The sequence below is a fragment of the Schistocerca gregaria genome, chromosome 8 (assembly GCF_023897955.1).
Source record: "Schistocerca gregaria isolate iqSchGreg1 chromosome 8, iqSchGreg1.2, whole genome shotgun sequence".
Taxonomy (NCBI): domain Eukaryota; kingdom Metazoa; phylum Arthropoda; class Insecta; order Orthoptera; family Acrididae; genus Schistocerca; species Schistocerca gregaria.
Genome location: NC_064927.1, coordinates 145,922,448 through 145,950,380, shown reverse-complemented (window position 1 = coordinate 145,950,380; position 27,933 = coordinate 145,922,448). Strand labels below are relative to the sequence as shown.

General features: G+C 37.2%; 1 protein-coding gene across 3 annotated transcripts in view; it reads left to right on the top strand.

Annotated features, from left to right (window-relative positions):
• The window catches only part of LOC126284199 (glycoprotein-N-acetylgalactosamine 3-beta-galactosyltransferase 1-like), a 150,356-nt gene extending 127,069 nt beyond the window's left edge, over positions 1-23,287 (top strand). The window contains exons 6-8 of one of the 3 annotated variants that reach the window (XM_049982958.1): positions 3,331-3,482; positions 14,734-14,859; positions 21,268-22,956. In XM_049982958.1, the coding sequence (XP_049838915.1) occupies positions 3,331-3,482; positions 14,734-14,859; positions 21,268-21,399 (410 nt within the window). In that variant the 3' untranslated portion in view covers positions 21,400-22,956. Of the gene's footprint in view, positions 1-3,330; positions 3,483-14,733; positions 14,860-21,267 lie in introns of all 3 variants that reach the window. The other 2 variants (XM_049982960.1, XM_049982959.1) reach the window with 2 other exon arrangements.
• Positions 23,288-27,933: the final 4,646 nt, after the last annotated feature.

The window sequence follows — 27,933 nt, the reverse complement described above, 5'->3', positions numbered from 1 at the left end:
TACAACTTGTATAGAGGCCAGATGGCAAGTAATGGTCATGAAGGGGAAGCAGTGGTTGAGAAGAAAATGAGACAGGTTTGTAGCCTACTGTCAGTGCTGTTCAACCCACACATTGAACAAGCAGCTAAGGACACCTAAGGAAAGTTTGGAGTGATAATTAACATTCAGGGATAATATATAAAAATAAATAAAAACTTGGACAATTAATAAGAAATTTGAGGTTTGCTGGCAGCAGCAAAGGACTTGGAAGACTAGTTCAACAGAATGATGCCATGCCTCACCTTAGATGATAAGTTAAGAAAAGGCAAACACACGTTTATTGCATTTGTAGCTGTGGAGAAAGCTTTCGACAATGTTGGCTGAAATATTCTCTTTGAAACTATTTACAACTTGTATAGAGGCCAGATGGCAAGTAATGGTCATGAAGGGGAAGCAGTGGTTGAGAAGAAAATGAGACAGGTTTGTAGCCTACTGTCAGTGCTGTTCAACCCACACATTGAACAAGCAGCTAAGGACACCTAAGGAAAGTTTGGAGTGATAATTAACATTCAGGGATAATATATAAAAATAAATAAAAACTTGGACAATTAATAAGAAATTTGAGGTTTGCTGGCAGCAGCAAAGGACTTGGAAGACTAGTTCAACAGAATGATGCCATGCCTCACCTTAGATGATAAGTTAAGAAAAGGCAAACACACGTTTATTGCATTTGTAGCTGTGGAGAAAGCTTTCGACAATGTTGACTGAAATATTCTCTTTGAAACTATTTACAACTTGTATAGAGGCCAGATGGCAAGTAATGGTCATGAAGGGGAAGCAGTGGTTGAGAAGAAAATGAGACAGGTTTGTAGCCTACTGTCAGTGCTGTTCAACCCACACATTGAACAAGCAGCTAAGGACACCTAAGGAAAGTTTGGAGTGATAATTAACATTCAGGGAGAATATATAAAAATAAATAAAAACTTGGACAATTAATAAGAAATTTGAGGTTTGCTGGCAGCAGCAAAGGACTTGGAAGACTAGTTCAACAGAATCTACTGCATCCTGAGAAGAAGATAGAAGATGAACATTGACAAAAGCAAAACAGGGATAGTGGAATGTAGTCAAATTAAGTCAGGTGATGTCGAGGCCAGCTGATGTGTCCAAGCGGTTCTAGGCGCTTCAGTCTGGAGCCGCACGACCACTATGATCGCAGCTTCGAATCCTGCCTCGGGCATGGATGTGTGTGATGTCCTTAGGTTAGTTAGGTTTAAGTAGTTCTAAGTTATAGGGGACCGATGACCATAGACGTTAAGTCCCATAGTGCTCAGAGCCCTTTGAACCATTTGATGTTGAGAAAATTACATTAGGAAACAAGAAACTAATAGCAGTAAATGAGTTTTACTATTTGGGCAGCAAAATAACTGATGATGGTCAAAGTAGAGAGGATTTAAAACATAGACTACAAATGGCAAGAAAAGCATTTCTGAAGAGGAGAACTTTAACAACAAATATAGATGGAAGTCTTTTCTGAATGTATTTGTATGGGTTGCAGCCATGTAGTGAAACATGGACAATAAGCAGTTTAGACAAGAAGAGAATACAAGCTTTTGAAATGTTGTGCTACTGAAGAATACTCAATATTAGATGGGTGGAGCACTTAACTAATGAGGTACTGAATAGAATTAGGGAAGCAAGAAATTTGCAGGACAACTTGACCAAAAGAAGGGATTGGTTAATAGGTCACATTCTGAGACCTCAAGGAAGGTGAAGAGGCTGGCACAGGATAGAGGAACATGAAGAGCTGCATCAGACCAGCTTGTTACTGTGTTAATGTACAACCAATGAAATGATAAATGACTGTAATAGTGACTTTATTAATTACATCCCAATGCAGCACTTAAAATGCAGTGTGTTTCTATGAAATACAGATTCATGTGCAAACATGATTTTTTGCATGTATAGCCCAAATGATGAAAGATTTTTGCAAATGCTTCTTGTAATTTCAGTAATAATACAGTATCTATTTAAACTATTTCAGCACATGCGATTCATGCAAGATCTTATTTTAGATGCAGTTTATGTGCAACTTCAGACCAGTATGTTACAGCAACAGATAAAGCTTTCACAAAACAGGCTGATCATAAATTACATGTATTTGTCTTTTTGCAAAATTTGAACCATTTCACACAAGTCTGAAACAGAGAAGAGGCATGCATAAAAAAACCACACAATGTTTTTCTTGCGTGTAAAATCTAAATGAAGCTAGATTTTTGAAAGTGAGTTGCAATATTATCATAAGAATGCATTTTTTTGCTTATTTGATTCACTTTAAACCATTTCACGTAAGAACAAATCTTACATACTTCATTTAAACCATTGCATGTCAATAGTTGATAAGGGATATTGGATAAAAAGAGATTTCATTTTGATTTTACCTGAAGGTAGATGAACAAATAGTTTGAACTGACTTCTGACTTGTACAAGTTTAAAGTATAGAAATGGCACAATTCAAAAACCCCTGAAAAATGTTTTTTTTGCATGTAAAATCCAAATGAAGCAAGATTTTTTTTAGAGTGGTTAAAACTTACCTTATTCCTGGGCCAAATTTTAATCATCAGTCATCTCCATCCCAGAGTTATGTAGGGGTGACTGTTTTTGCATGTGAAACCCAAATGGTGCACGTAGCAATGGTGCCATTAGCTGTGCTTTAATTTCAGGTCAATTAAGAACTCTTGCAAGAGAATTTAATAAGTTTTTCACAAATTGCATGTGTGCCAGCTCCAGTTCACTGTTCAAACTTTGCTTAATATACTGCAACATAGCTACAGTAAAACAGATGTTCTAATAGCCATTGGTCCGGGCTAAACCAAGAGCTTTTTACCCCATGTGCCTCGCTCAGATAGAAACCAGGCACAAAGACCGAACCACCCACCCCTACCCACCAAACAGCGATTCTGCATTCAACTTTTTCATACATATTTGTTATAGTGCTTCCATGCTGAAATGATTTCAAAATTATATGTTGTTATAGTGTAAAAGAATTCATGCCTGATGAACATACATAGGTAAAACTAGAATTATTCATGAATTAGGAATGTAACTGTTGTTAGAAATCAAAGTGTTTGAAATGATATTAAGACCAAAAATGTGCATATCTTAACCTATCATTGATGAGCAGTCTCATCATTCATACTCCCCTCCCCTCAATAAGTACTGTGCTTAGTCAAACCAATAAGTACTGTGCTTAGTCAAACAAAACAAATAAAACTTTGAAGACAACTGTGTGTTTCCTGCTTGACAGCCCACTCTTTTTTGTTTGTTTTGGAGACTGAATAATAATATTTTTAGGTCGCTGCATGGTGGCAATAAATGCAACATTTCTGGACAGCCGAGACTCTGATGGGCTGGAGCGCTTTCACGCCTATGGCCCAGAACGAGAAATGGCACCAGATAAGAGAATGGATTGGCTGAAGAATTATTCTTATCACCCACTACAACCTGTAAGCATTGCTTCACAAGTCTGACTATTTTTCTTTCACATTATTATTGTTTCCTCAATATAAAGAATGAATATAATAGAAAAAAAATGTACAACTTTGTTATGAAAGAAAACTTTTCTCTCTACTTAGTTCCTATTATCTTTCAGACTGCTGTAACATAGTTGAGACAGATACAACAAATCAATTTGATTTTCTTCTTAACACAAGTAATGTTATGAGTTGCATTTAATTAAAATTAAGCTATTCATAGGAAAAAAGTCTTTCATGTATGTTTGATATTTGTTTCATTATTCTGCTTTCCATCTGTTTCATTCAGTTCAAATTAAGTGAATTAGTTATATGTTCCCTGGATGGCTTGTAAAATATTGAAATGATATGGAGGTCAGTTTACACACTATTTACCATAACTTGTATATAAATATGTCTGCAAATATGACATTATATAACAATTTAAGCTATTTTGTTTGGGTACATAAATAATTATTTAATTCTTGTGAACTACTTTTGGTACTAGGTTCTATATAATAATTCTTATATGGGATGATAGAAGTTAAATTTTATCTGTCAGGCAGTGTGAGTATTTTGGCAAGAGGACAAAGACTTTGATACTACCATTATTCACTCTTTTATGAGTTAATGTCAATTAAGAGTAATGAAGTAAAACTTGAGCTTCTCACAATATATTGAATGTTCAAATAAGTTATAAGATGCCTTGACAACCTCCAATTATTTAATTAGGTGCATTATCACGTCACTTATGCAACGAGACATTGCTGTGCACGCCAGTTTAAACACGCAATGTGTGGGGTTGTCCAATCATAGAAACAAAGAGGTGTCAGACAAGATAGTGAAAATTAGCCAACCATAGGTGAGCAAATAGCACTGATTCTGTCCTCTTGTTTAACAAGAGATTGAGCAGGATCCAAATCAGAATTTAGGTATAACTGTGTGTGTCTGTCTAAAAGGTGACTTGCAAATTTAATACCAACAATTTTCTTAATAACACTATTCCAATAATTGGAAATGCATGCCAAAATGTCATAGAATGGCTAGTACCAAGGTAATGTTATGCAGTGAAAACTTAATTTGGCTATTGTAATTGAGTATATTTGCTATTATCCTGTGCAATTATCCTCCATGGTCTAATGGTATGAGTAATGTAAGAAATGCTACAATTGCAGAGAAAGTGGGAGACACCCTCCTTACACAAACCAAAAAGATGGTTAACCACTACCCTAAAAAGTCCTTGATTTTAAATGATTGTCCAAAAACACACTTTATGCCGTGTTTCGTCAGAAACAACTAATTCTGTGTGAATGTTACCTGTATAAAACAAAACAGCCATAGACTTAGGCCCATCTCATTATTATCATCACTTATCTGATTCACAGTTGGTTGTATTGTAAAGCATATCCTGCTTTTCTATGAACCAAAGTATGAGGTATCGTTTGATGCGGAGATGGATGCTAGCAATTGTCAGCCTGAAGATACAATTCTAAGAGAGTCCACTTCCTATAAATGGCTTGTCCCAGTGCATTTCCTCCTGGCCAGCACATCACAGTGCAAAAGGTTGCCATCCTTTTCCATCTCCTTTACAAGAGAAATCATCCTTTAGATGAGAGGAACCCACTGTACTCAGTAGTGAAGGAACTGTGTAGGCAGTGTGTATGTGAATACTTAGCATCTGTAAAAATCCAGTCTGATAAAAAATAAAGTTTCATGAAACCTGCAGTAGTTTTCTAATAATAAAAAGAAATACATTTCTCAATGATTCAGTTTTATACAAACTGAATTTTCAAACTTATAATCTATTTCTTAGCATTAGTCCTGTGAGAATTTCGTCTGCAATTTAACTAAAAGCTAAATTCAAACGCCTATTAAAATTGGACAAGTTCAGGTCTTCAGAAGCAGCAGTGCAACAATAGTTGATACTTTATTTCTAAATTCGAGAAAATGTCAGTGCCGGTAGGTCTGTGCAATGTTGCATCAGTCTCAGTAGAAAAACAATTTTATAGTACCTCGTCATCTAAAAAATGTAAAAAAACTGTGATGAAGGGCATCCTGTGTGTGAAGGGCAACTTCTGGTTACATGAGAGGTGTGTGAACATAAACCTGACGTCTGTAAATGGCATTTATTTATTGGACCTGTGGTGACTGTGTGCATGACGAATGTGAAGATCTTTTCAACATGGTACACTCAGAAAATGAAAGGATCAAGTTATAAATAGTGATATTGAAACCCTCAAGAAAGAAATAATGTTCCTGAAACAAGAAAACAAAAAAACTCTTAAGTGAAACACGTTTGTGGTCTAATGAAAACAGTGAAACAGTGGCAGAAAATGGCCACAAAAACAATCATACTGACATTGTTAAACATGATTTTCAAACCAAAAAAAGTATTATTTATGATGAAACAAACATAATATCGAACTCATAGTGTGCTGAAGTTACAAATAAATTTACATGGATTACAATAAACTCCAAAAACAAAACACACAGACCAACAAGAAAGTGAAAAAAAAAAAAAACACTAGAAACAGTGTGCCAGTTACATCAAATAAGTTTTTAGCACTATAGACTCTGCCAATGAAACAGTGAATAGTGTAAGTGAAAGTAAATTTAACAAATCTCTGATAAAGGCTGAAACAAAAAAATCTAATACCAGGAAGCACAAAAAGTTATTACTGTATGCATACAGCCACAGAAAAGGCCTCTTAGCTCTTCATGAAGCTTTACACAATTATTATTCTGTATTCACAAAAGTTAAATTCATTAAGTGCTGTAGTTCAGAATTTATCAGAAACAAACAATCTGAAAAAGACAACCACTTTGTAATCATTGCTGGCAACAATGATGTTTACAAAAATGAGAGCAAGTCAGCACTCACAGTTTACATGAAGTTATTGCCAAACTATACAACATGAATGTTACCATAATAAACCTACCAGTGGTCATGTGTTAATACAGAAATTGAGCACCATAATTTAGAACTACAGAAACTATGTAAAAAACTGAATCATATGTGCCTCCTAGATATAACAAACTTAAATGTGAAGAACATACCAGGCACAGACTTCACTTAAACAGAAATGGAAAGCTGAAGTTAGTGAACCAAGTAACGGAACTTTGTAGGGAGATGCATAAAACCACGGACCCAGTCATCTAAATTATAATGAAAAAGTTTTTTTAGGCTCATTTTCAAGCAACATGATTTTACTGAACTAAATGTCTTGGATTGGAAAGAAACCCTGTTCAAATGCCAAAGAGACTGACTTGGAAGTAAGTAAATTCTCATTACAGTGCAGTGTTAGACTGGTGTAATACCGAGTGAGGTGGCACAGTGGTTAGCACACTGGACTCGCATTTGGAAGGATGACTGTTCAATCTCATTTCTGGCCATCCTGATTTAGGTTTTCTGTTATTTCCCTAAATCTCTCCAGGCAAATGCCAGGATGGTTCCTTCGAAAGGGCATGGTTGACTTCCTTCCCCATCCTTCCCTAATCTGATGAGACTGATGACCTCGCAGTTTGGTCTCTGCCCCCCCACCCACCCCCCCTTCCCAAACAAGCCCCAACTTGTGTAATAATTCAACTGAGTCAGAATACCATGTCACAAAGTGATTTCAAATATAAGTGCCCTTTAGGATAATGCATGTAAATGTACAGTATCTTAGGAATAAACTATTTGCTGCAACTATTTGTGTATGAGAGCTCACCACACCATGTCAGTTATTACAAGAACATGGACTAAAAGACAATGAAATTATCACAAATTAGATGGTTATGTGTTAGCAGATAGTTAATGTAGGCAACAGCACAAAGGGGATGGTGTGGCAATATTTGTAAATGAACATCTTCCATTAAAAAAGATCTCATTTGTTGAACAATACAGCAAAGAAGGAACAATTGAAATGGCTAGTGTTGTGCACCACATAAACACTCATTGAAGCAGGTTACCTGAACGTAAAGTTATCGGTATGTACCACCCACCAAATACAAATGTGTTGTGCTATCTTGATAGACTGAACAGGGCATTAGACAAAAAGGACCTCACTGACCTTAGTATAGTTGGAGACTTAAATATTTATGCAAACTCCTGTAGTATAACACAGTTGAAAATAACAGATACATTAAACTTATACAATCTCACAAATATAGTGAACTCTGACACTAGAGTAACAGTCAAGCTTCCAGTAAGATAGATTATGTAATAGTCAACAAAAATGTAAAAGACAGTGTTAACTCTCAAAGTGTTGATTTTCATTACTCAGATCACTATTTTCAGGTGTTAGAATATTTAAGATTTGCTGTACCAACAGCAACCAAGATAACTGAGAAGAAGCAGATCCTGAATAGCACCAACATCAGCACCTTTAAAACTAAGTTAGCAGAGGAGAAATGGGATGCTATTTACCAAACTAAAGGGTCAGAAAACAAATGGGGGAAAAAATTATACGGCAGTGCTTAAGCATTTAGACTGCTGTTGCCCTCTCGAAGAAATAGAGTATGAACCAAGTCTAGTCTTGAAAGTGATACTAGGGTGAAACTTACACCTATGCTGATTAAGTTAACGCAGAATATACATGATCTTGACTGTTTATATAAGGAAACAGTGCTACATATATTTAAGGAAAAGTACAATCAAGCCAAAAAATGTTTTAAGACAGACCTTTTACACTTGATGAAACAAATAAACAATGATGCTATAGAGCATTCAGCCAACATAGGTAAGGCATCCTGGAGACTAATCAATAAACATCATAAAGCCACCAACAAGGGACAGGGTGAACCAGTTAGCATTAGACAAGAGTGCCATCTAGTGAAAGATCCTAAAGAAGCATGTAATTTATTCAATAAGCATTTTATCTCTCCTTTTGACCAACCAGCCCCTATTATAGATCTACAGGCTGGCACACCAAATGATGTCACATATGAATTTACTGAGGGGAATCAACGGGAAATATTTAACACAATGCAAAAGCTAAAGGATAAGCATTCATCTTTGGATGCGGTGGTATCTCAAGTGTGATGTTAAAGAAATGTGCCAATGAAATAACTAAATCCCTTACCTATCTTATCAACTGTAGTATTAATGAAAACATATACCCAAATGCCTTCAAAATAAGTGTAATTCAGCCAATTCATAAGAAGGGAAGTAAAGTAGTAGTTTCAAATTATAGACTGATATTACTAATCCCTACCTTCAGCAAAATAATTGAATCAGTTATCCTATCACAACTCACATCATGTTTCTCAAGACATAAAATGCTTACCAAATTGCAGTGTGGGTTTAGGAAAGACCTAAGCATGGCCACTGCTGTTACCAGTTTCCTCCATGAAGTATATTGCAGTATAGAATGAGGTATCCAGCACAGCCGGAATATTTCTTGACCTGAGCAAAGCTTTTGACTTGGTAAACCATGAGCTTCTCGTAAGAAAACTACGAGCGTATAATATTAGTGATGCGTCAATGAAACTTCTATCCACCTGTCTAGTGAATTGTAAACAGTGTACCATAATTACACATCCTACTGACAATAAGAGCTTAACCTTTAAATCCACAAGTGAAACACACACACACACACACACACACACACACACACACACACACACACACACACACACACACATATTGAGTCCCTCAAGGCTCAATTCTTGGACCGTTCCTCTTCTTAGCATATATTAATGATGTTGCAAATCTCATTAACTAACACATTGTAAATTTTGCTAATGACACCGCAGTTTTATTTCTTGGTATAGACTGTGAGGAACTGAAATTCTCAGCAAGTAATGAGATACTAGAATTAAGTTCATATTTTCATGCCCAAGGATTAAAAGTCAATGTAAATAAATCCCAGATGCTAATATTTACAACTGGCAGCTCATGTGTAAATGAGGTATGCAGCATAGTGGCAGAGGAGGCAAATGAGTGTAAATTTCTAGGGGTCCATCTGGACTGAAACCTCCGGTGGATTAGCCACATTAATGCTGTATGATGATGATGATGATGATGATGATGATGATGATGATGATGATGATAATACACTTACACGATCACAATGCCACAAATATAGAATACATCACATACATTCAGCAACAGAAAGATTCACAGTAAGCAGAAAGGAAGGAGGAAGGGGATTTATCGACATAAAAAACCTACATTATGGACAGGTAGACATTTTAAGAAACTTTTTTCTAGAATGAGCAGAAACTAGCAAAATACACAAAGCAATCACTCATATAAATACATCAGCTACACCACTGCAATTTCATAACCACTTCTACAACCCTTTAGATCACATAACATCAACAGATACGAAGAAAGTAAATTAGAAAAAGAAAACACTACATGGCAAGCACCCGTATCATCTAACACAGCCACACATCGATCAAGACACATCCAACACATGGCTAAGAAAAGGCAATTTATACAATGAGATGAAAGGATTCATGATTGCAATACAGGATCAAACAATAAACACCAGATATTACAGCAAGCATATTATTAAAGATCCCAATACCACAACAGATAAATGCAGACTTTTCAAACAACAAATAGAAACAGTAGATCACATCACAAGCAGATGTACAATACTAGCAAATACAGAATACACGAGAAGACATGACAATGTAGCAAAAATAATACATAAACAACTTGCCATACATCATAAACTAATAAAACAACACATACAAGTATGCACTACAAAATGTACTGGAGAATGATGAATACAAATTATACAGGAACAGAACCATTATAACAGATAAAACAACATCACTTAACAAACCTGACGTCATACTCACCAATAAAAAGAAGAAATTAACACAACTAATCGAAATATCCATACCCAATACAATAAATATACAGAAGAAAACAGGAGAAAAAATTGAAAAATACATCCAACTGGCTAAGGAAGTAAAGAACATGTGGCATCGGGATAAAGTTGACATTATACCAATTATACTGTCAACTACAGGAGTCATACCATACAATATCCACCAGTACATCAATGCAATACAGTTACATCCAAATACAACTACAGGAATCTGTAATTATTGATACATGTTCAATTACCCAAAAGTTCCTAAAAAGAATGTAACATATACCGTACAGTTAAAAGGAAATCGTGCTTGATCAAGGTCCACATCGCTTTCCATTTTTAACCAGACATAACATCTGAGAAAGGAAAGAATAATAATAATAATAATAATAATAATAATAATAATAATAATAATAATAATAATAAATTATTATTATGGGGTGTATCTTCTTATCCAACTGTGCAAAATGGTGCCCACCCACACACTTAAAACTGTGTATTATGGGAAATCTATCCCCATCTTAGCTACTGTATAGAAATATGGGGCTGTGCTGCAGATGTTCACCTTAACAGAGTATTATTGCTACAAAAAAGAGGGTTAAGGATTATACATGGGCTAGGCTATAAAGACTCTTGCCATGATGTTTTCAGACAGCAGAAGTACTTCTCCATATATTCTTTGTATCTTTATAAATTAATTACTTTTTCATCTCTCAGAAAACTGAAGTAACTAAATGTAGTGATATACATGACCACAACACCAAGTCCAAAGAGAATTACTACCAACAAAGAACAAGATTAAATATGACAGACCAGACCTCATATACTAATGGACTGATACAGTATAATAAACTGCCAAAGTCCATGAAAAAAGTAATAAAAAGCAATTTAAATCAAAACTAAAAGAATTCTTAATTGAAAAGTGTCTCTATTCACTCAATGAATTTTGAATGGTTAAGTTTAAGAGCTGTAAAATAATGTAAAAAAATTTGCTGTATTAATATGTGCAAGATGTGATGTATTTTAACAAGCATCAATTTACTGTTTAATTGCTACCTGTGAGGCTAAGATCTAAATGCATTTTATGTTTGTAACTGTACTTAACATAGGCAAAAGCCATCGTATTGATGACTCCACACAAAAAAATTTAAATAAACAAACAAATCTTTTTTGAAACAGATGTAAGCCTCATAATAAATTGTTTAAGGTCAAATAGCGGCAATAATGCTCCCCCACCCAGTGGTTTACCTAAAAGGGAAAAGTAAAATTTCATGTGATTATCCAGACAGAATTTACAGGATGAACTATGGCAATAAATTTACCAAGGAAATATAGTAGATAAGAGATTTCTTTCTTTCCTACAGATATTTTTACAACACTCTGAATACAGTTTTCCTTTACAATATGTCAGGGACAATTACATAGATAGTGAAGAGAGAGGCTAGGTTCTAAGTGCATTAATCCAGGAAAGAAGAGCTTTGTATAATGCAAAGGACTAGCTCTGATAAAGTTTTATAGTACACCACAAGAAGCATGGCAAAATTCTTCAGCCAGTCATCAAACAAAAAAATGCAGTAAAAAAATTCAGCACATAGAGATCGAAGCAAAAGCAATTTGAAAGAGTGTTAGACAAAATAAATAAGCCTAGTAAGACAAATAATATAAAACTCATTGACGACAGTAGCAGTGAGTCACATGACACTAAATTCAAATCATTGGCCACTAATTGTAATTTAATTGTAATTAAATCTTCCTAGCAGTAGCTGAAAACACAAGGACAAAGAATGGACCATGAAAAGCAAATCCATTAGCCTTAACAAGATGGGTATTGCACATTTCACCAGTGCATTTTACTGAATAATTATAAAACAGATAATAAAGTGTTTGGGAATTAAGAAGCAATAACTCCTCTGGCTATTGTACTACTGTAAATTTTTGTGCTCTCTTGATAACACCTCATATGAGTTGAAGCGTATTTCCTGAAATGCTAGAATAAATTATAGTAGCCCTTCCCATGTTGTCATATTTACAACATTTCTGAGAAGAAATGTGTAGCAAATGCTCATTTTGGCTTTTATAACAACTTCTTGATCGAGAAAGCAATATGTGAGCCAAGAACACACAGTTCTAATAAAACTAAGAAATAAAAATGCTCTGTTAAGACCATCTATTCTGTAGATCATAAAATTCTACTAGGGAAAGTAAAATGCTGTGGTATTATAGGTATTACCCCATCGCACAGATGGAGTTGCATCTTGATAATAGAAAGAGGAGATTACACTAACAAATATTACATGAAAAAATACAAAATTCAGTGCGAGAAAACATTAAAAGTTTGTCCCCCAAGGTTAAGTGCTTGGTGTTCTTTCATCAGCATAAATTATTTACTTGATACATTGAAAGAAGGGGAGATTAGGATTTAATGTTTTGCAATGATGTCATTAGAGATGGAATACAAGTTAATTTCTTGGAAGATGGATAGTAAAATTAGCTGTGTTCTTATCAAAAGAAGCATATTGGCATTTGCATTAAGCAATTTACGAAAACTATGGAAATCTGGATGCACAGATGGTGATTTGAATCACTGTGCCACTTTGCTTATTGGAACATTGGTGTAATCGTCACAAACAGTGATGTCTGCTGATAATGCAAGTATAATGATAAAAGGTCCAAACACATCCATACCAGTCCCAGCCAGACAATTATGGAATAGGCTCTCAACTGGTTCACAGCAAATAAGTTAATCTTTAATCTTTCAAAGATTAATATTACGCAATTCAAACTTGACTTTTTAAGAATGGACCTTCAGATGATGTGTTAAAACAGGATTTATGGGACATCGTATGCAAATGAATGAATAAGCAGGCCATAACACTAACTTTGTTAGTACTGGAAGGTTGTCATGAGGAGAAACAAAACTGGCATTCTACGGGTTGGAGTGTGGAATGTTCACTCCCTTAATGGGGCAAGTAGGTTACAAAATTTAAAAAGGGAAATACATAGTTTGAGATTAGCTATAGTGGGAATTAGTGAAGTTTGGTGGCAAGAGAAAAAGAACTTCTGGTCAGGTGAATACAGGGTTTTAAATACAAAAACAAATAGGGTAATGCAGGAGAGTGTTAATAATGAATATGGAAATAAAAATGCAGGTAAGCTAGTACTGTATACACATAATACTGAACACATTATCATAGCCAAGATACACACTAAACCCAAACCCACCACATTAGTAAAAATTTGTATGCCAACTAGATCTGCAGATGAAAACACTGAAGAAATGTATGATGAGATAAAAGAAATTATTCAGATAGTTAAGGGAACAGAAAACTTAACTGTGGTGGGGTACTGGTATTTGGTAGTAGGAAAGCAAAGACAAAGAAGAATAGTAGGTGAAGATGGGTGGGGGGAAGTTAATGAAAGAGAAAGCCACCTGGTAGAATTTTGCTCAGAGCATAATTAAATCATTGCTAACACTTGGTTTAAGGATCATGATAGAAGGTTGTATATGTGGAAGAGACCTGGAGACACTAGGTGGTTTCAGACTGATTATATAATGGTAAGACATTCAAGAACCAGATTTTAAATTTTAAGACATTTTTAGGGGCAGTTGTGAAGTCTGGTGGCAATTTATTGGTTGTGAATTATAGATTGAAACTGAAGAAATTGCAAAAAGGTAGGAAATTAAGGAGCTTCTACCTGGATAAGTTGAAAGAAGTTGAGTGTTTCAGAGAAAGCACTAGGCAACAACTTAGTAGAACAGGGAAAGGAATGCAGTAGAAGAACGGGTAGCTTTGAGAGGTGAAATAGTGAAGGAAGCAGAGGATCAAATAGGTAAAAAAGACAAGGTCTAGCAGAAATCAGTGGATAACACAGGATACACTGTATTGAATTTAGCTGATGACAGCAGAAAATATAAAAATACACCAAATGAAGCAGGTGAAAGGGCATGGAAACATTTAGTAAATGAGATTGACTGGAATTGCAAAATGGCTAAGCACGAATAGCTAAAGGACAAATGTAAGATTTGAGAAGCATGTTTTGTTAGGGGAAAGGTAGATGCCACCTACAGGACAATTAGATACCTTTGGAGACAAGTGAAGCAGCTGTATGAATATAAAGAGTACAGTTGGAAAACTGGTATTAAACCAAGTATAAGAAGTATACAGGAGGACTACACAAGGTAAATAAAGTAGAGGACTATATTGTAGAAAGATAAGAGGAAGACGATGAAGATGAGAGGGGAAGTATGATACTGTGAAAAGAATTTGACAGACCATTGAGAACTAGTCAAAATAATGCCACTTTAGTAATTGGCATTCCATCAGAACTACTGATAGCCTTGGGAGAGCCAGTCATAACAGAATGTTATTTACGCACTGCCTCCTCATCCATTACTTCTCATGTGACAGTATTGTAGTGTCATTTTTCAACAGGGCTATGCTCATCCAGTCCACAATAGAACATGTGTGCAAGCAACTGAAAGATCAACTCTGTCGCAGTGCCAGCATCAGGATATTGAGGACCAGTTACAAAAATTGTGGAACAGCTTGCCTCGGAAGGTGAGATGACAGCTTTGACACCCTTCCAAACTAAACCAGTGCTTGAAATTAGGCCAGAGGTGATGCAACACCACACTGAAAAGTGGGCTTATCCTGCCAAGTTCTTTGTGGAGTTGACTCAGTTTTGTAATCACTGAAATAACATCATGTACTCAACCTATGAAGTTTCATTTCATTTCCTCCTCTTCTCAGTTTTCACTTTTTTGTCACTTATTGAGATAAAAGGTTATACTAGCTGTACTTCTCTTACCACTAAGAGATAAATACATACATTAATGTAAATAGTAAAGATCCGGAATTATCAGATTTTGATACAAAAACAAATCTTATGGGTGTACACACCAACAGTTTCACAAGGAAACATTGCAGTTTGAAATCTTATCTTGAATAACAGCAGTTCTCTATTAATAAGTCTTTGTTTATTTTTTAAGATATTTAAATTAGTTATCTTAAAATCAGGTTGTAGTATGTTGTAAAAATTTGTTGCTGTTGTATGTTTTCCCTTCCCTGTTTGTTGTAGGTATGTACAATATTTTTCATTACATTAATGTTCTGGACTTAGTTTCACAAACATGATTACCTGCAGGATTTACATAGAGTGGGAGGTTAATGTTTTGTATTGGCTAAAAATTTCTGTACAAGGCTGTCTTGTTTACCTTAGATACCACTCTTACTACCTTTTCTTGCAGTCTAAAAAGCACTTCTTTATAGACTACTGGTGCCACACCCCAGTTCTCAATAAAATACTGAAGACACTAATTGCAATTTGAAATATATTTGCCTTAAGGTATCATAGTCAAGGAAGCCTGAGGCCTGTATTAGTAATATATATTTGTACTGACTGTCTTACAACTGAGATCTCTGTGCTCTACCCATGAAATGTAATCACCTCAATTATTTCTGTTTATTTGTATAGCTAAGTGCTACTCGAGTGTAAATGGTGTATTATTTATATTTAGATCACAGCTAAGAAGGAAACACATTTTCATTGTCTTCTCTTTATTTACAAGTAGCTTATTTACAGTAATGTAGCAAGATGGTTGATTGATTGATTGATTTATTCAGCAGCCATTTGATGTAATACATTTGATACATGTTGTATCTTTACATGTAGGCATTGTCATGTTTTACATTGAAGTTGAGAATACATTACAATTTCACATATACATCTTCAAATTGATACTGTTATAAAAAGTGATAATGATACATGTTAAAATCCCATAGGTTAATAATCATAATAGTCTACAATTATACAAGTTTATAATCATACATTATTTATTCATACTTTTGCTGTAGTCGAAATATCCCTTTATTGAATGAAAAGAGTTTACTTATACAGCTTCAAATTAACAATATTATAAAAAGTTAATAATAACACATGTTAAAATCACCTAAGTTAGTAATCATGATAGTCTACAATTATACAAGTTTATTATCATACCTTATTTATTCATACTTTTGCTGTAATCAAAGTATTCCTGTATAGTATAGAATGGGTTTTCTGTCAGTATTGGTTTAATACCTTTTTCAAATTCATTTATGCGCTCTGCTTTTGTGATGACATTTGGTAGACAGTTATAGAGGCGCATTCCTATGTATGTAGTCCCTTTCTCATATCGGCTGGTCCGATGCTGAATTGCCCTTAGTTTCCAGCAATTCCGGGTTTCATATTGGTGTACCTGTTCGTTCGTTTGGTAGAGATTAATGTGTTTTTTAGTGAGTATTAGAATTCTGTAGATGTAGACATTTACTACCGTTAGGATATTTAGTTCTTTAAATTTTGGTTTGCAAGTGGCTCGCCACTTTTGTCTTGTCATTATGCGGATTGCCTTTTTTTGTATAATAAGGATCTTTTTCATATTTGATGCACTCCCCCAAAGCTCAATTCCATAGGACATAATGGAATAGAATTGTGCAAAGTAATATTTTATCAGAGTTTCCATATTAACAATTTCACTTAGCTTCCTAATTGCAAAACAAACCGAGTTAAGCTTATGACATACAGCATTGATGTGCTCTGACCAAGACAGTTTGTCATCTATGTAGAGACCTAAAAATTTCGCACTTTTTACTTGTTCAAGACTGTTGTCATTGATTTTTAATCCTATCAAATTTTGTTTGGGTCTGTTATTTTTTAAACAGATAAAATTAGTTTTCTTGTAATTTGGTACTAATCTGTTGTTGCAGAACCAAGTATCAAGATAACAAAGAATCCCTTCAGTGTTTAGAGCACATTCTTCTAAGTTTGCACCCTTTATCACAATATTGGTATCATCAGCATAGAGGATGGCCTTATTTTTGATGCCACTGGGGAGATCATTTACATAAATCAAAAAGAGTAGTGGCCCAAGCACGCTTCCTTGTGGTACACCATGTGTAATTTTCTGTGTGTCAGAGTAAAATGTATTTCCTTTTTCATCAGATATTTCCACTTTCTGATATCTATTTGTCAAATATGAACTCAATAAGTCAAGTGCCGTGCCTCTGATCCCATAAAATTCTAATTTCTGCAGAAGCAATTCATGATTTACTAGGTCAAATGCTTTGGATAGGTCACAGAATATCCCTATTGTAGTTTCTTCCCTGTCAAAAGCATCTAGCACATAGTCAATAAGTTCCTTTGTAGCAGTAGTGGTGGACTTGTTTTTCTGGTAACCGTGTTGACTTCTGGATAATATTTTGTATGTTGTGAAGAACTTCATCAACCTGTTGTGCAGAATATGTTCAAAAATTTTTGCTATTATTGGTAAAATACTCACAGGCCTGTAGTTTTCTGGTTCTTTCGCATCACCCTTTTTATATAGCGGTATTAATCTTGCTATTTTCAGGCTTTCTGGAAACACCCCCTCTGCCATTGATTCGTTGGATAATTTAGCAAGTGGCTTAGCTATAAAGGTAGAAGACAGTTTCACCAGCATATTTGAGATCCCGTAAACATCCTGTGTCTTAGTGTTTTTCAGGTTGTTTATGACTCTAATTACTTCTGTTTCACTCGTAGGAAACAGGTGCTTGCAGATATTTACAAAGTAGTTATTAAAGACATTTGCTATGGCATCTGGGCTTTTTATTAAGGTGTTATTCCATCTAATTTCTTTGGGACAGTCCTTTTTATTCCTTCTATGACCTGTTTCTTCATTTAAGATTTGCCATGCTGTCCTAGCCTTATTTTCTGAAAGGCTGATGGCCTTCTCAATAGCCTTTTTCTTGGCACATTTTATGACTTTTTGATATATTTTTTTGTACCTATCATAATACATCTTAAGATTTGAACCCTCTGTTTTGTACTTAACTAATCCATGCAGCTCTTTGAGCCTATTACTGGATACCATAATGCCCCTGCTTATCCAGTTATTTTGTTTTGTTTTACTAAAGACACATTTGTTTTTGTAGGGGAAAGCCTCATTGATGTATTCACAGTACTTTGTTATAAAAATACTAGCATTGTTTTCATTGCTTTTATCTAGTAGTTCAGTCCAACCTTCCTTAGCCAGATTGGTGGTAAACTTATTTATGTTTTCTTTGTGTATTGGCTGGTACTTAATATTATACTTTCTGTCCTTTAGGTTTTGATTTATGGTAATTATTTGTTCAGTATGGTCAGATAAATTGTTTTCAGCAATGTTTACAGTATAATTCTCTGATTGAATATTTGTGACAATGTAGTCAATTGAAGTGGCACTGTTAGCAGAGACTCTAGTCGGATCTATGATTGTGTTGTGCATGTTGAAAGATGTGAATATTGATTGGAGTTCTTGTTTATGTTTAGAATCCTTGAGGTAATCAATGTTGAAGTCCCCGCAAAGTATTAGTTTGCATTTAGACTTAATAACCTTGCTTAATGCTTTATCTAAGCTATTGAAAAATGTGATTAATTTACTGTCAGGTCTCACAATCTTTCAATACTTCACGCAAAAGGGCGCCAGGCTTCGTTATTCCTGTTACTTTGTAATTTGATTGGTTGTATGCCATTATACTAGCTAAACCTCTTCCGTGGCTGTCTGAAAAAATAAAAATTTCGTCCATCACATTTTTCACACCTAATGAATTATTTCGTAGAGGACTTTCTTTTGAAACACTCTTTGTAGTCGTAAATTCTTTCGTAGTTTTCAGCTGTTTGAAAGCATCTTTGGCACTTACTAACGTTTCAAAATTATTTGATGTTTCAATTTCATAATTTCTATTGTTTTGATTTGTATACCTTATTTTAGGCCTAGTACACCGTTGATTTTCATTGTTTTGCTCTTTTTTAATGTCACTTATAATTGTTTCCAGATGATTTAAGCGTCTTTTCACTATCAAAAGGTCCTGTTCCAATGTAAACAGTACATTTTCTTCCCGTATAGCGGCACATTTTGCTAATGACTTCCATCGCACATCACAGTGTATTACACCACATTCACATAGTGGGCTTTCCGTTTCACAATGTGCGAAGCACTTTAAGTGTATCCACTTTTGAGTCATTGAACACAGCCTAATACCATTTATGACTTTTTCTAAACACATATTACACTTTATACTCGAAAAATAAACGTTTTTCCCGGAGTCACTTACTATGACTTCTACACTGTCCGCCATCTTCCTCACAGTATATGGAATACTGTTATTGATTTCACCACTGTTGTGAGCAGTTTGCATATCACTGCCCAAGCGACAAAGGATATGTCATCCATATGGCTTATGGCTTTGCAATTTTGGGGCCCAATTAAATCATTAACATACACAATGAACAGAAAAGACCCAAATATGATCATTCTTCCTTGAGGTGCATCATATTCAAGTATCCTGTAGCTTGTTATTAGCAACTCATTCATATTAACACATTGTTTCCTGTCTTTGTAGTAGGAGGTAAGTAGTTTTAAGGCTACTTTTCTTGTCCCATAGCCTATTAATTTGTGCAATAAAATGATATGATTCACTGTATCAAAAGCTTTGCTCATATCCAGGAAAGTGCCTGTTAACTTGTCTCCTTTATCCAATCTTTTTAATGTTGCATTTATAAAAGTTTCTGCTGCTGTTATGGTAGATCTTCCTTATCTGTAGTCATGTTGTAGATTATTGAATATATTATGTTTGATGAAATATGCCTGAAATTGATTTAATATTACTTTCTCTAGCAATTTGTGAAGTTCTGAAGTTAATGACAGTGTTCTTTAATAATTTTTCATTTTTAATTCCCTTCATATAAAGCGCTAGAATTTCAGTGATTTTCAAGTGGTCAGCATATACTCCATGGCAAAGGCAGATTCTTCATTTTTTTTAGCTCCTTAGGTAAAATGCCATCCAGCTGAAAACACTTTCTCAGCATTTTTGGATAATTGCTAGGAGGGCATGGACAGTAACGCCAAGGATGAAAAGACATTAGCCCTGTCATATACTTTATTCGTGCCAATTGCACTGAACTTTCGTCTGGAATTCTCTCACTTGTTTTGGGTTATTTATTATTTCATTGTTTTCTTCTTACATTATATTGCCATGTTCATCATATCTCTATTGCTATCTCAACTGGAGCTGCATATTTGAAATGCAAATTTATGAGCTTTACAGTTATCCATGGCATCTGTACTTTTTCTGTGCAGTTTGTATATTGTTAAAAATAATATAATTAAGTATCTCTAAACCATTTACAACCATCTTCCTTATTCACTGTACTTTCTCTTCTGCTGAGCTTGTGAGAATGTGATCAATCTATGTCTGTGTATGTATAATAATTCTTGAAGGTGGTTAGTGTTATTATCGTTGCAGCACTGTAGTGAGTCAACATAATGCATATAACTTTTTCTATTATTTAATAAGTCTATGCTGATGTCCCCAACAAAAAATGTGTTGTTTGTACACTGATGGCTTCTGCAGTAAGTCCTCTAGACAATTAAAAAATTCTTCAATACTGTTGCCAGGTGATTAAAGGGCTACGGTAGTCAGGTTCCTTTTCCATAATTTTAAGTTTATTGTTGCAGCCTCAAGTACCATTTTATAGTCAGCTCATCAGCTCCTTTGGTATTTTAAAGTGCTATATCATTGCTCTCATAAATAATTCCTCCACCACCTATGTGTCTTTGTACAGAAAGGTTGAGTTTGTAGTTATTTAGCCTGCATCCATATGCTTCAGCTTCCTGGTAATCCAGTTCGCTCACTATGAGAAATGTGGTTTAGTTTTATGCCCATTCTTTACTTTACTTAGTAGAATAGAACACTTGCAGGGTTGCAGAATCCCCTTACTCACGTTTTTACCATCATATTGTTTTTAAGTGGAGTTGGTTACACCTCATTTAAAATGTTGCTATTCTGTCAACATGATTCTTTATCAGAGATTGCAGAACTTAAGAATTTTTGAAAGTTTCTACCTGCTTTTCTTATTCATGTCAGGTTGTGTAGAACTATAGTATTCTAATTATCATTTTACTCTTACAGGCTTCTAAGTGTTGTTCACCAGCTTCAGTGTCATTTCACTACATCACACCTACAGCCATGCGGGCCATCTACTATCTGGTATATAGGTTAAAACCATATGGACTCGATGAATGTGAATTACCAGCTAGCTGACAGTTTGAAAATGATTAGCAAAATCCAGGGCTACAGTATTATGTAAGGGTTGGACAGTGTGCAAAGTACATCTGGACAGTAAAGAGTAATTTAAAAGAATCAACAAAGTGCTAAATATTGAACTCCTTGTGATGTGTGAAAATACTTTGACCAAAGACTTGAAAAAACTTGCTCTTCACAGCAAAGTAAGAGAACATGTGATAAATGTGCCATCAACAATCTATGATGAAATGTATTTTTTTATCCATTTATTTCCCAAAGAAATGTTCAAATTGTGTATAAATACCACGCATTTGTGTTGTATAAATAACATTTTCTGTGACTTCATTTATCTTTCATTCTTGTGTGTCGCTCATTTTACATAGACTTGCAATGAATAATACATAATTTAGCAATTGCTAATTCAACTGATTTTTAAATTTATTTCTAATAATATATGGTAAAATAACCTGGAACTATCTGACTTGCTAGTGAAGTCTATTTTCAATAGATTATACAATCTTGTAAAGAACTACTGAACTACTTTGAGACTTTAACTGTGTAGGCTTCTGCAGCCAGAGTCAGTTGACGTAAGTTTTCTGAATATTGTATAACAGTAGACGCGAGAGCAGGTCACTGTAACTGTGGCCAAAGCATTGGTTTGTCCAGTATAGCTTTTTACATTATGATGCAGTACAATACTCATAAAAATGTGTGTCCTTTGACATTTATTATTGGCAATCTTGTTTACCATGTTTGTAACATGATGAACTGTCAATGTAAAGATTCATCTCGATGTGTTTATTCACCAATATTGAGTCAACTTTCATCACATCAGTGAATAGTTAAGATTTGTCCAGTGCTGTTTAAAAAAAAGTTAAATTTATTTTCTCTTGTGTATTGCATGTAACTATGTAGCTTTGTGATTTAATACCACTCAGTTTAATAATACATTATGCATATCACCTGTTTCATCTATTGAACTGAAACTCAGTACAAGCATTAAAAGTATTTTATTCTGAATGACTACATTGAGTTTACTTCAATATTTTAACTGTGCCTTCAGTGACGTTAAAATTACATGAACCTGGAGAAAAATTTAATAGTGACCGGTCATAAAATATAGTGTAACAAATAAAACAAATTTTCTTTATGGCCTATGAAAATTTGATATGTCATAGAATTGTTTTAGAACAGTTTAAACATAATGCACAGTTTCATATTTTAATCTGCACTGTACTTAAAATAAATGCCAGTGAAATAAATTATGAAATTTTGCTTCTGGAAAGGAAAGAGACCTTATCCAGATAAACATGCATTATGTATTGGTCTTTGCATATCTTTACCTTTGTTTGTGACAAATCTGTAGAAAAGAACACAAGGCAGAATGCTTGAAGAAAGTGAAAAAACAGAACGGATACTTTGTATAGCATAGATAATATTAGATAAAAAGCACTTTTCATTATGTGGATCCATAGTGAGAAGATCCTCAAGAATATAGAGCATATCACGAGATAAGAAAACATAATATGTACTTACAAAGAAAAAAATATACGCAAATGTATGTTCCACAGATCCCAAATGAACAGGTCCTCATAAATGTGGAATACATCTTCACATCTTAAACATATTTTCCTTTAAAAAGATAACAGCAAAGTTGTCAAATATACAAAGTGTATGTGATAATTCTGAAGCGATTGTAGCCACTCACCATTGAGGAAAAAATTTGAAACTTTTTATTTACATTGATTACATTACTGCACTGAGATGTGCAGAAGTCAGATTTTATCTAGTTCTCACATAACTTGATATTATTTGTGATATGTATCTATCAGGCACTTCTACTAAGAAATCCATTGATGGAGTGGAAGGAGTTAGCCATCAATAAATCCTTGAGGTTCCTCTTAAACTGTTTTTGTTAGTAAGCTGCTGATAAGTCAATGATTATGTGCACTCCTGAATAATGAACACCTTTCTAGACCAAAATAAGTAATTTTAAACCTTTGTGAAGGTCACTTTTATTTCCAGTATTACTCCCATGGAATGCTGTTGCTAAGAAAAAAAATTGTTACAAATTTCATTATGGAATAGATAGCTTGGTAGGCAGTAGTTAATCTTCTGTTTCTTGAATTCACACCACAAATAATTCATATTACGTGCTTTTGGACTCGGAAAACTTCAGCTTGGCTTGATGATACCATATGACATTATTGAATGGAATTAAGTATGCTAGCTTTTTTATTTTTGTATCAACTACATCTAATAATACTTCCAAAGAATTTAACCCAAATCTTTTGTGAGTACATGCTTGACACTCGGGGACCCCTTGCCGTTTTAGTACCTCTTCCTTTTCCATGCTGCATGTTTCTCCTCCTATTCTTTCTCCCCACCCTTGGGGACCAGGTCTTGTGAAACTTACAAAACCATCACTTTTTGCCTTCCTGTCCTTTCTTGTTTTCAATTCTCCTGTCCTTCCTCCACTTCAGCATTTGAGGACTCCTTGTGTGTGCTGGAAGGACAGCTCAAATGTTTTACACGTAAAGGGTGACTGAGTAATGGATAACTCCCAGCACCTGTATCAACAGGTAGTTCTCATATGTACCCCCTGGTAAGGAGAGGGAGAGAAGATTGCCTGAGCTGTTACCTTTTGTCTGCAGTTCAGAGGTGTAACATGATGTGCAAACAACCACCTAAGGTGGATGATCTCCCCTCTGTGCAGGGCCCCAAAAGGGAGGAGTGCACCACTGGAGACATTGGCAATAGTGGTGATACACTGACGATGATTATGTTGACTCCATTGACACAACCTCTATCTAATAAATGGAGATGTAATGAGGCCAAGGACATGATGAATCTTCCAGTTGCAGCCTGCTAGCTTATGGTGTCATACACAGTAGGTGGTCAGAACTTCTCTACGCTGAATTTGTTTGTCATTGAGAAAGGTGTGGACACAACTGCAGGACCACTTAAGTACTGAATTTGCATACACAATGGAACTTCTATTCTAGAGACAGAGCAGACAGTTCCTTTAAAGCACAAAAACTGCTTGAATATCTGCTCCTCCACAGATTGTTCATGTGGAGGCTCATCAAACAGTGAATTCTTCATGTGGTGTCACACTCAGCTGCTTGATGGTATGATTGGTAACATATATATTTCTCTGATCAGGTCATAACCACAGTTCATTGGGTTATGAAGAGGCTTGATGCAGAATTTGTGCCTACCCCCTCCCTTTTCTTAATGTATGGTTGAGTAGAGTTCAGAAGATCAAGGTAGGCTGTGAAGTAATTATCATCAGACCCTACATATCAAAGCCAATGCGTTGTGACCAATGTTAGCATTACAACCATACTTGCACATCTTGCAAAAACAGCAAAATGCACCTTGTGGCAGGGATGTTCATGAAGGAGATTACTCACCACCTTCTCCCCACTGCATCGACTGCAGTGGCAACCATGCTGCTTCATCCCATGAAGCATGTACCTTGAGTAATGAGCCATTCAGGAGATCCAGGCGAAGGAAAAGGTACCCTTCAATGTTGCCTACAAAATGTTGCATAACACAGTTACAGTACAGCAATTATAGTACCACTGTTACACAGACCATGAAAGATATGGCCATGCAGACCTGCGATCTCCAGTTCAGTGCTACGGCTGTGAAATTGCCTAGAGGTAAGGTGAAGTCCTCATCTCCACCCACTACAGTTGCTCAATCCCTCAAGAAGCCGTCACTCTCACCAGTCCCCCCTGTGGGTTCGGGGGTAAGATTAGGCCCACGGTATTCCTGCCTGTCGTAAGAGGCCTTGTGAGATGGTCCCCTAACGGGTTTGACCTCCATCCTTCTAAATTTTCCGAAGAGCGAGCCGATTGGGGAAGGGCGCCTTACAAGGAGCGATGGGTCCATCATGCATTACCATCTCTAGCCAGGTTTGTCGTCATCACTTAGCAGTCCCGCTCACCTACCATCTCTTGGGCGTGGATTTGTTCTTGGGTGCAGTTTATTGCAGTCTGCTATGCTGTGTCGCTTTATGCGCCAATGACGATATTGGACTACATCACCTGAAATCCAGCACGGTAGCCAGTCCGTTGTGGTGGGGCCGCCATGTACCCTGTTGGTTGTAGCCCCCTGACTACACAGGGATCGCTCTGCTGATGCCAGCGCCGTTAACTCCCCACGTTTGCCAAGGAGTAGATGCCTATCTCCTTGGGGCATTGGGACTCCCGGCAATGGCCATCCTGCCAGGTGGTCGTTGCTGAGGCTGGGTGGCGCCCGTGGGGAGGGCCCTTGGTCGGAGTAGGTGGCATCAGGGCGGATGACCCGCAATGAAGCGTGGTACATCATCTCTTGCTGGTGGCCAGCTGCCAGCAGTCTCTAAGCGTTCCAGGGCTCAATACAACGCAACTACATATGACCCCAAATCGTTCCCCTCCCTGGCTACACCATGGGAGGAACGAAAGACTAAGGATGCCAGCGAACCATACTCGCCCCGCTACCTGGTGTGTACGAGAGCTGATGGTGAATCCTTTACATCCATGAAGCCTCAGTTCTTCGTCGAGCACTTAGAGGACAAGTTCAGGGAGGTGGAGGGCTTGTCCAAAATGCGCTCGGGCTCGGTTTTGATCAAATCAGCGTCCTCCGCCCAGTCCTGCCGGTTACTCGATTGTAACAAGCTGGGGGATGTTCCGGTTACAATCACGCCCCATAAGAGTCTTAATATGGTCCAGGGCATAATATTCCATCGGGACCTTCTACTGCAGTCCGATGACGAGCTTCGCGCCAATTTAGAGCGGCGAGGTGTTCACTTTGTCCGGCGCGTACATCGTGGTCCAAGGGATAAGCAGGTTGCCACCGGTGCCTTCATCTTGGCCTTCGAGGGTGATACCTTACCTGAGAAGGTCAAGGTGATGGTCTATCGTTGTGATGTCAAGCCATATATCCCTCCCCCGATGCGGTGCTTTAAGTGCTGGAAGTTCGGGCATATGTCTTCCTGCTGTACTTCCAGCCTCACATGTCGAGATTGTGGACGCCCATCACATCCCAATACTCCATGTGCTCCGCCTCCCATCTGTGTAAACTGCGGAGAGCACCACTCGCCTTGCTCGCCGGACTGCAGGATCTTCCAGAAAGAGCGCAAAATCATGGAGTATAGGACCCTGAACCGCCTGACATACACTGAGGCCAGGCAGAAGTTCGAACGCCTCCATCCTGTTCGAATGACTGCCTCTTATGCCGCGGCTACTACTGTTATGGCCCCATTAGCTCTCCCTCAGACTGCCACCTCTCAGAGCCGGAATGCTACACCTGCCCCCTTGATGGTGGGGGGCACTTAACTCCCTGCTGCTCCTGCACTACCTGCCTCAGGAGCAGCAACCCCCCAACCATCGGGGACATCAGTCCCCACTTCTAAGCTGGGGAAGCCTCAAACTTCCCCGGCTCGAATAGCACGGAAAGGGTCCCTTGGGTCCCTTCCTTCCCAGGTTTCCGCCTCTGGGAAGGGTGACGTCAGCCAATGGAAGAAAAGCAGACCAGCGGCTGATCGCAGGGCTTCCCGCTCCTCCTCCGTCCCGGAGACTGACTCGCTGGAGCCCTCCCAGCCAATGAAACCCAAGGACCAGAGAGACAAGACGAAGAAGAAGACCTCTAAGGCCAAGGACCACGCGGTGGCATCCACCCCACTGCTCCCTACAGGCTCTGCGTCCGAGGATAAGGTGGAGATCCGGGCGTCCGCTGAGGACCTGGATCTCGCCGGACCCTCAGACACCATGGAAGCAGATTGTACTGGTCCTCCATCGGTGGCAGCAGGTGACCCAGTGGCGTGATCTGCCTCCTCGGCCCCTTCACGCCTTTTTCGGACATGGACAAAGCGATACTCCAGTGGAACTGCAGCGCTTTTTTCCACCACCTTGCTGAGCTTCGCCAACTGATCAGCAGTCACCCCTTCCTCTGCATTGCCCTACAGGAAACTTGGTTTCCGGCAATGCAGACCCCTGCCCTACGTGGGTATCGGGGTTATTACAAGAACCGGGCAGCTTATGAGAGGGTATCTGGTGGAGTCTGCGTCTACATCCTTAACTCTGTCTACAGCGAATGTGTACCTCTTCACACACCTTTAGAGGCTGTCGCTGTAAGGATGTGGACGCCTCAGCCTATTACTGTCTGCAGTTTGTATCTTCCTCCAGACGGTGATGTCTTGCGTCATGTGTTGGCTGCATTGATAGCACAACTGCCTCCTCCTTTTGTGTTACTGGGCGACTTTAACGCCCATAACCCCCTGTGGGGTAGCGCCGCGATTACTGGCCGGGGTAGAGATGTCGAGACTCTTCTCTCGCAGCTTGACCTCTGCCTCTTAAACACGGGAGAGCCGACACATTTCAGCGTCGTCCATGGCACATTTTCGGCCATCGACCTTTCTATCTGCAGCCCCGGACTTTCACCATCCATCCACTGGAGTGTCCATGACGACTTATGTGGTAGTGACCATTTCCCCATCTTTCTGTCACTACCACAGCGTCACTCTTCTGAACGCCCCTCCAGATGGGCTCTGAATAAGGCTGA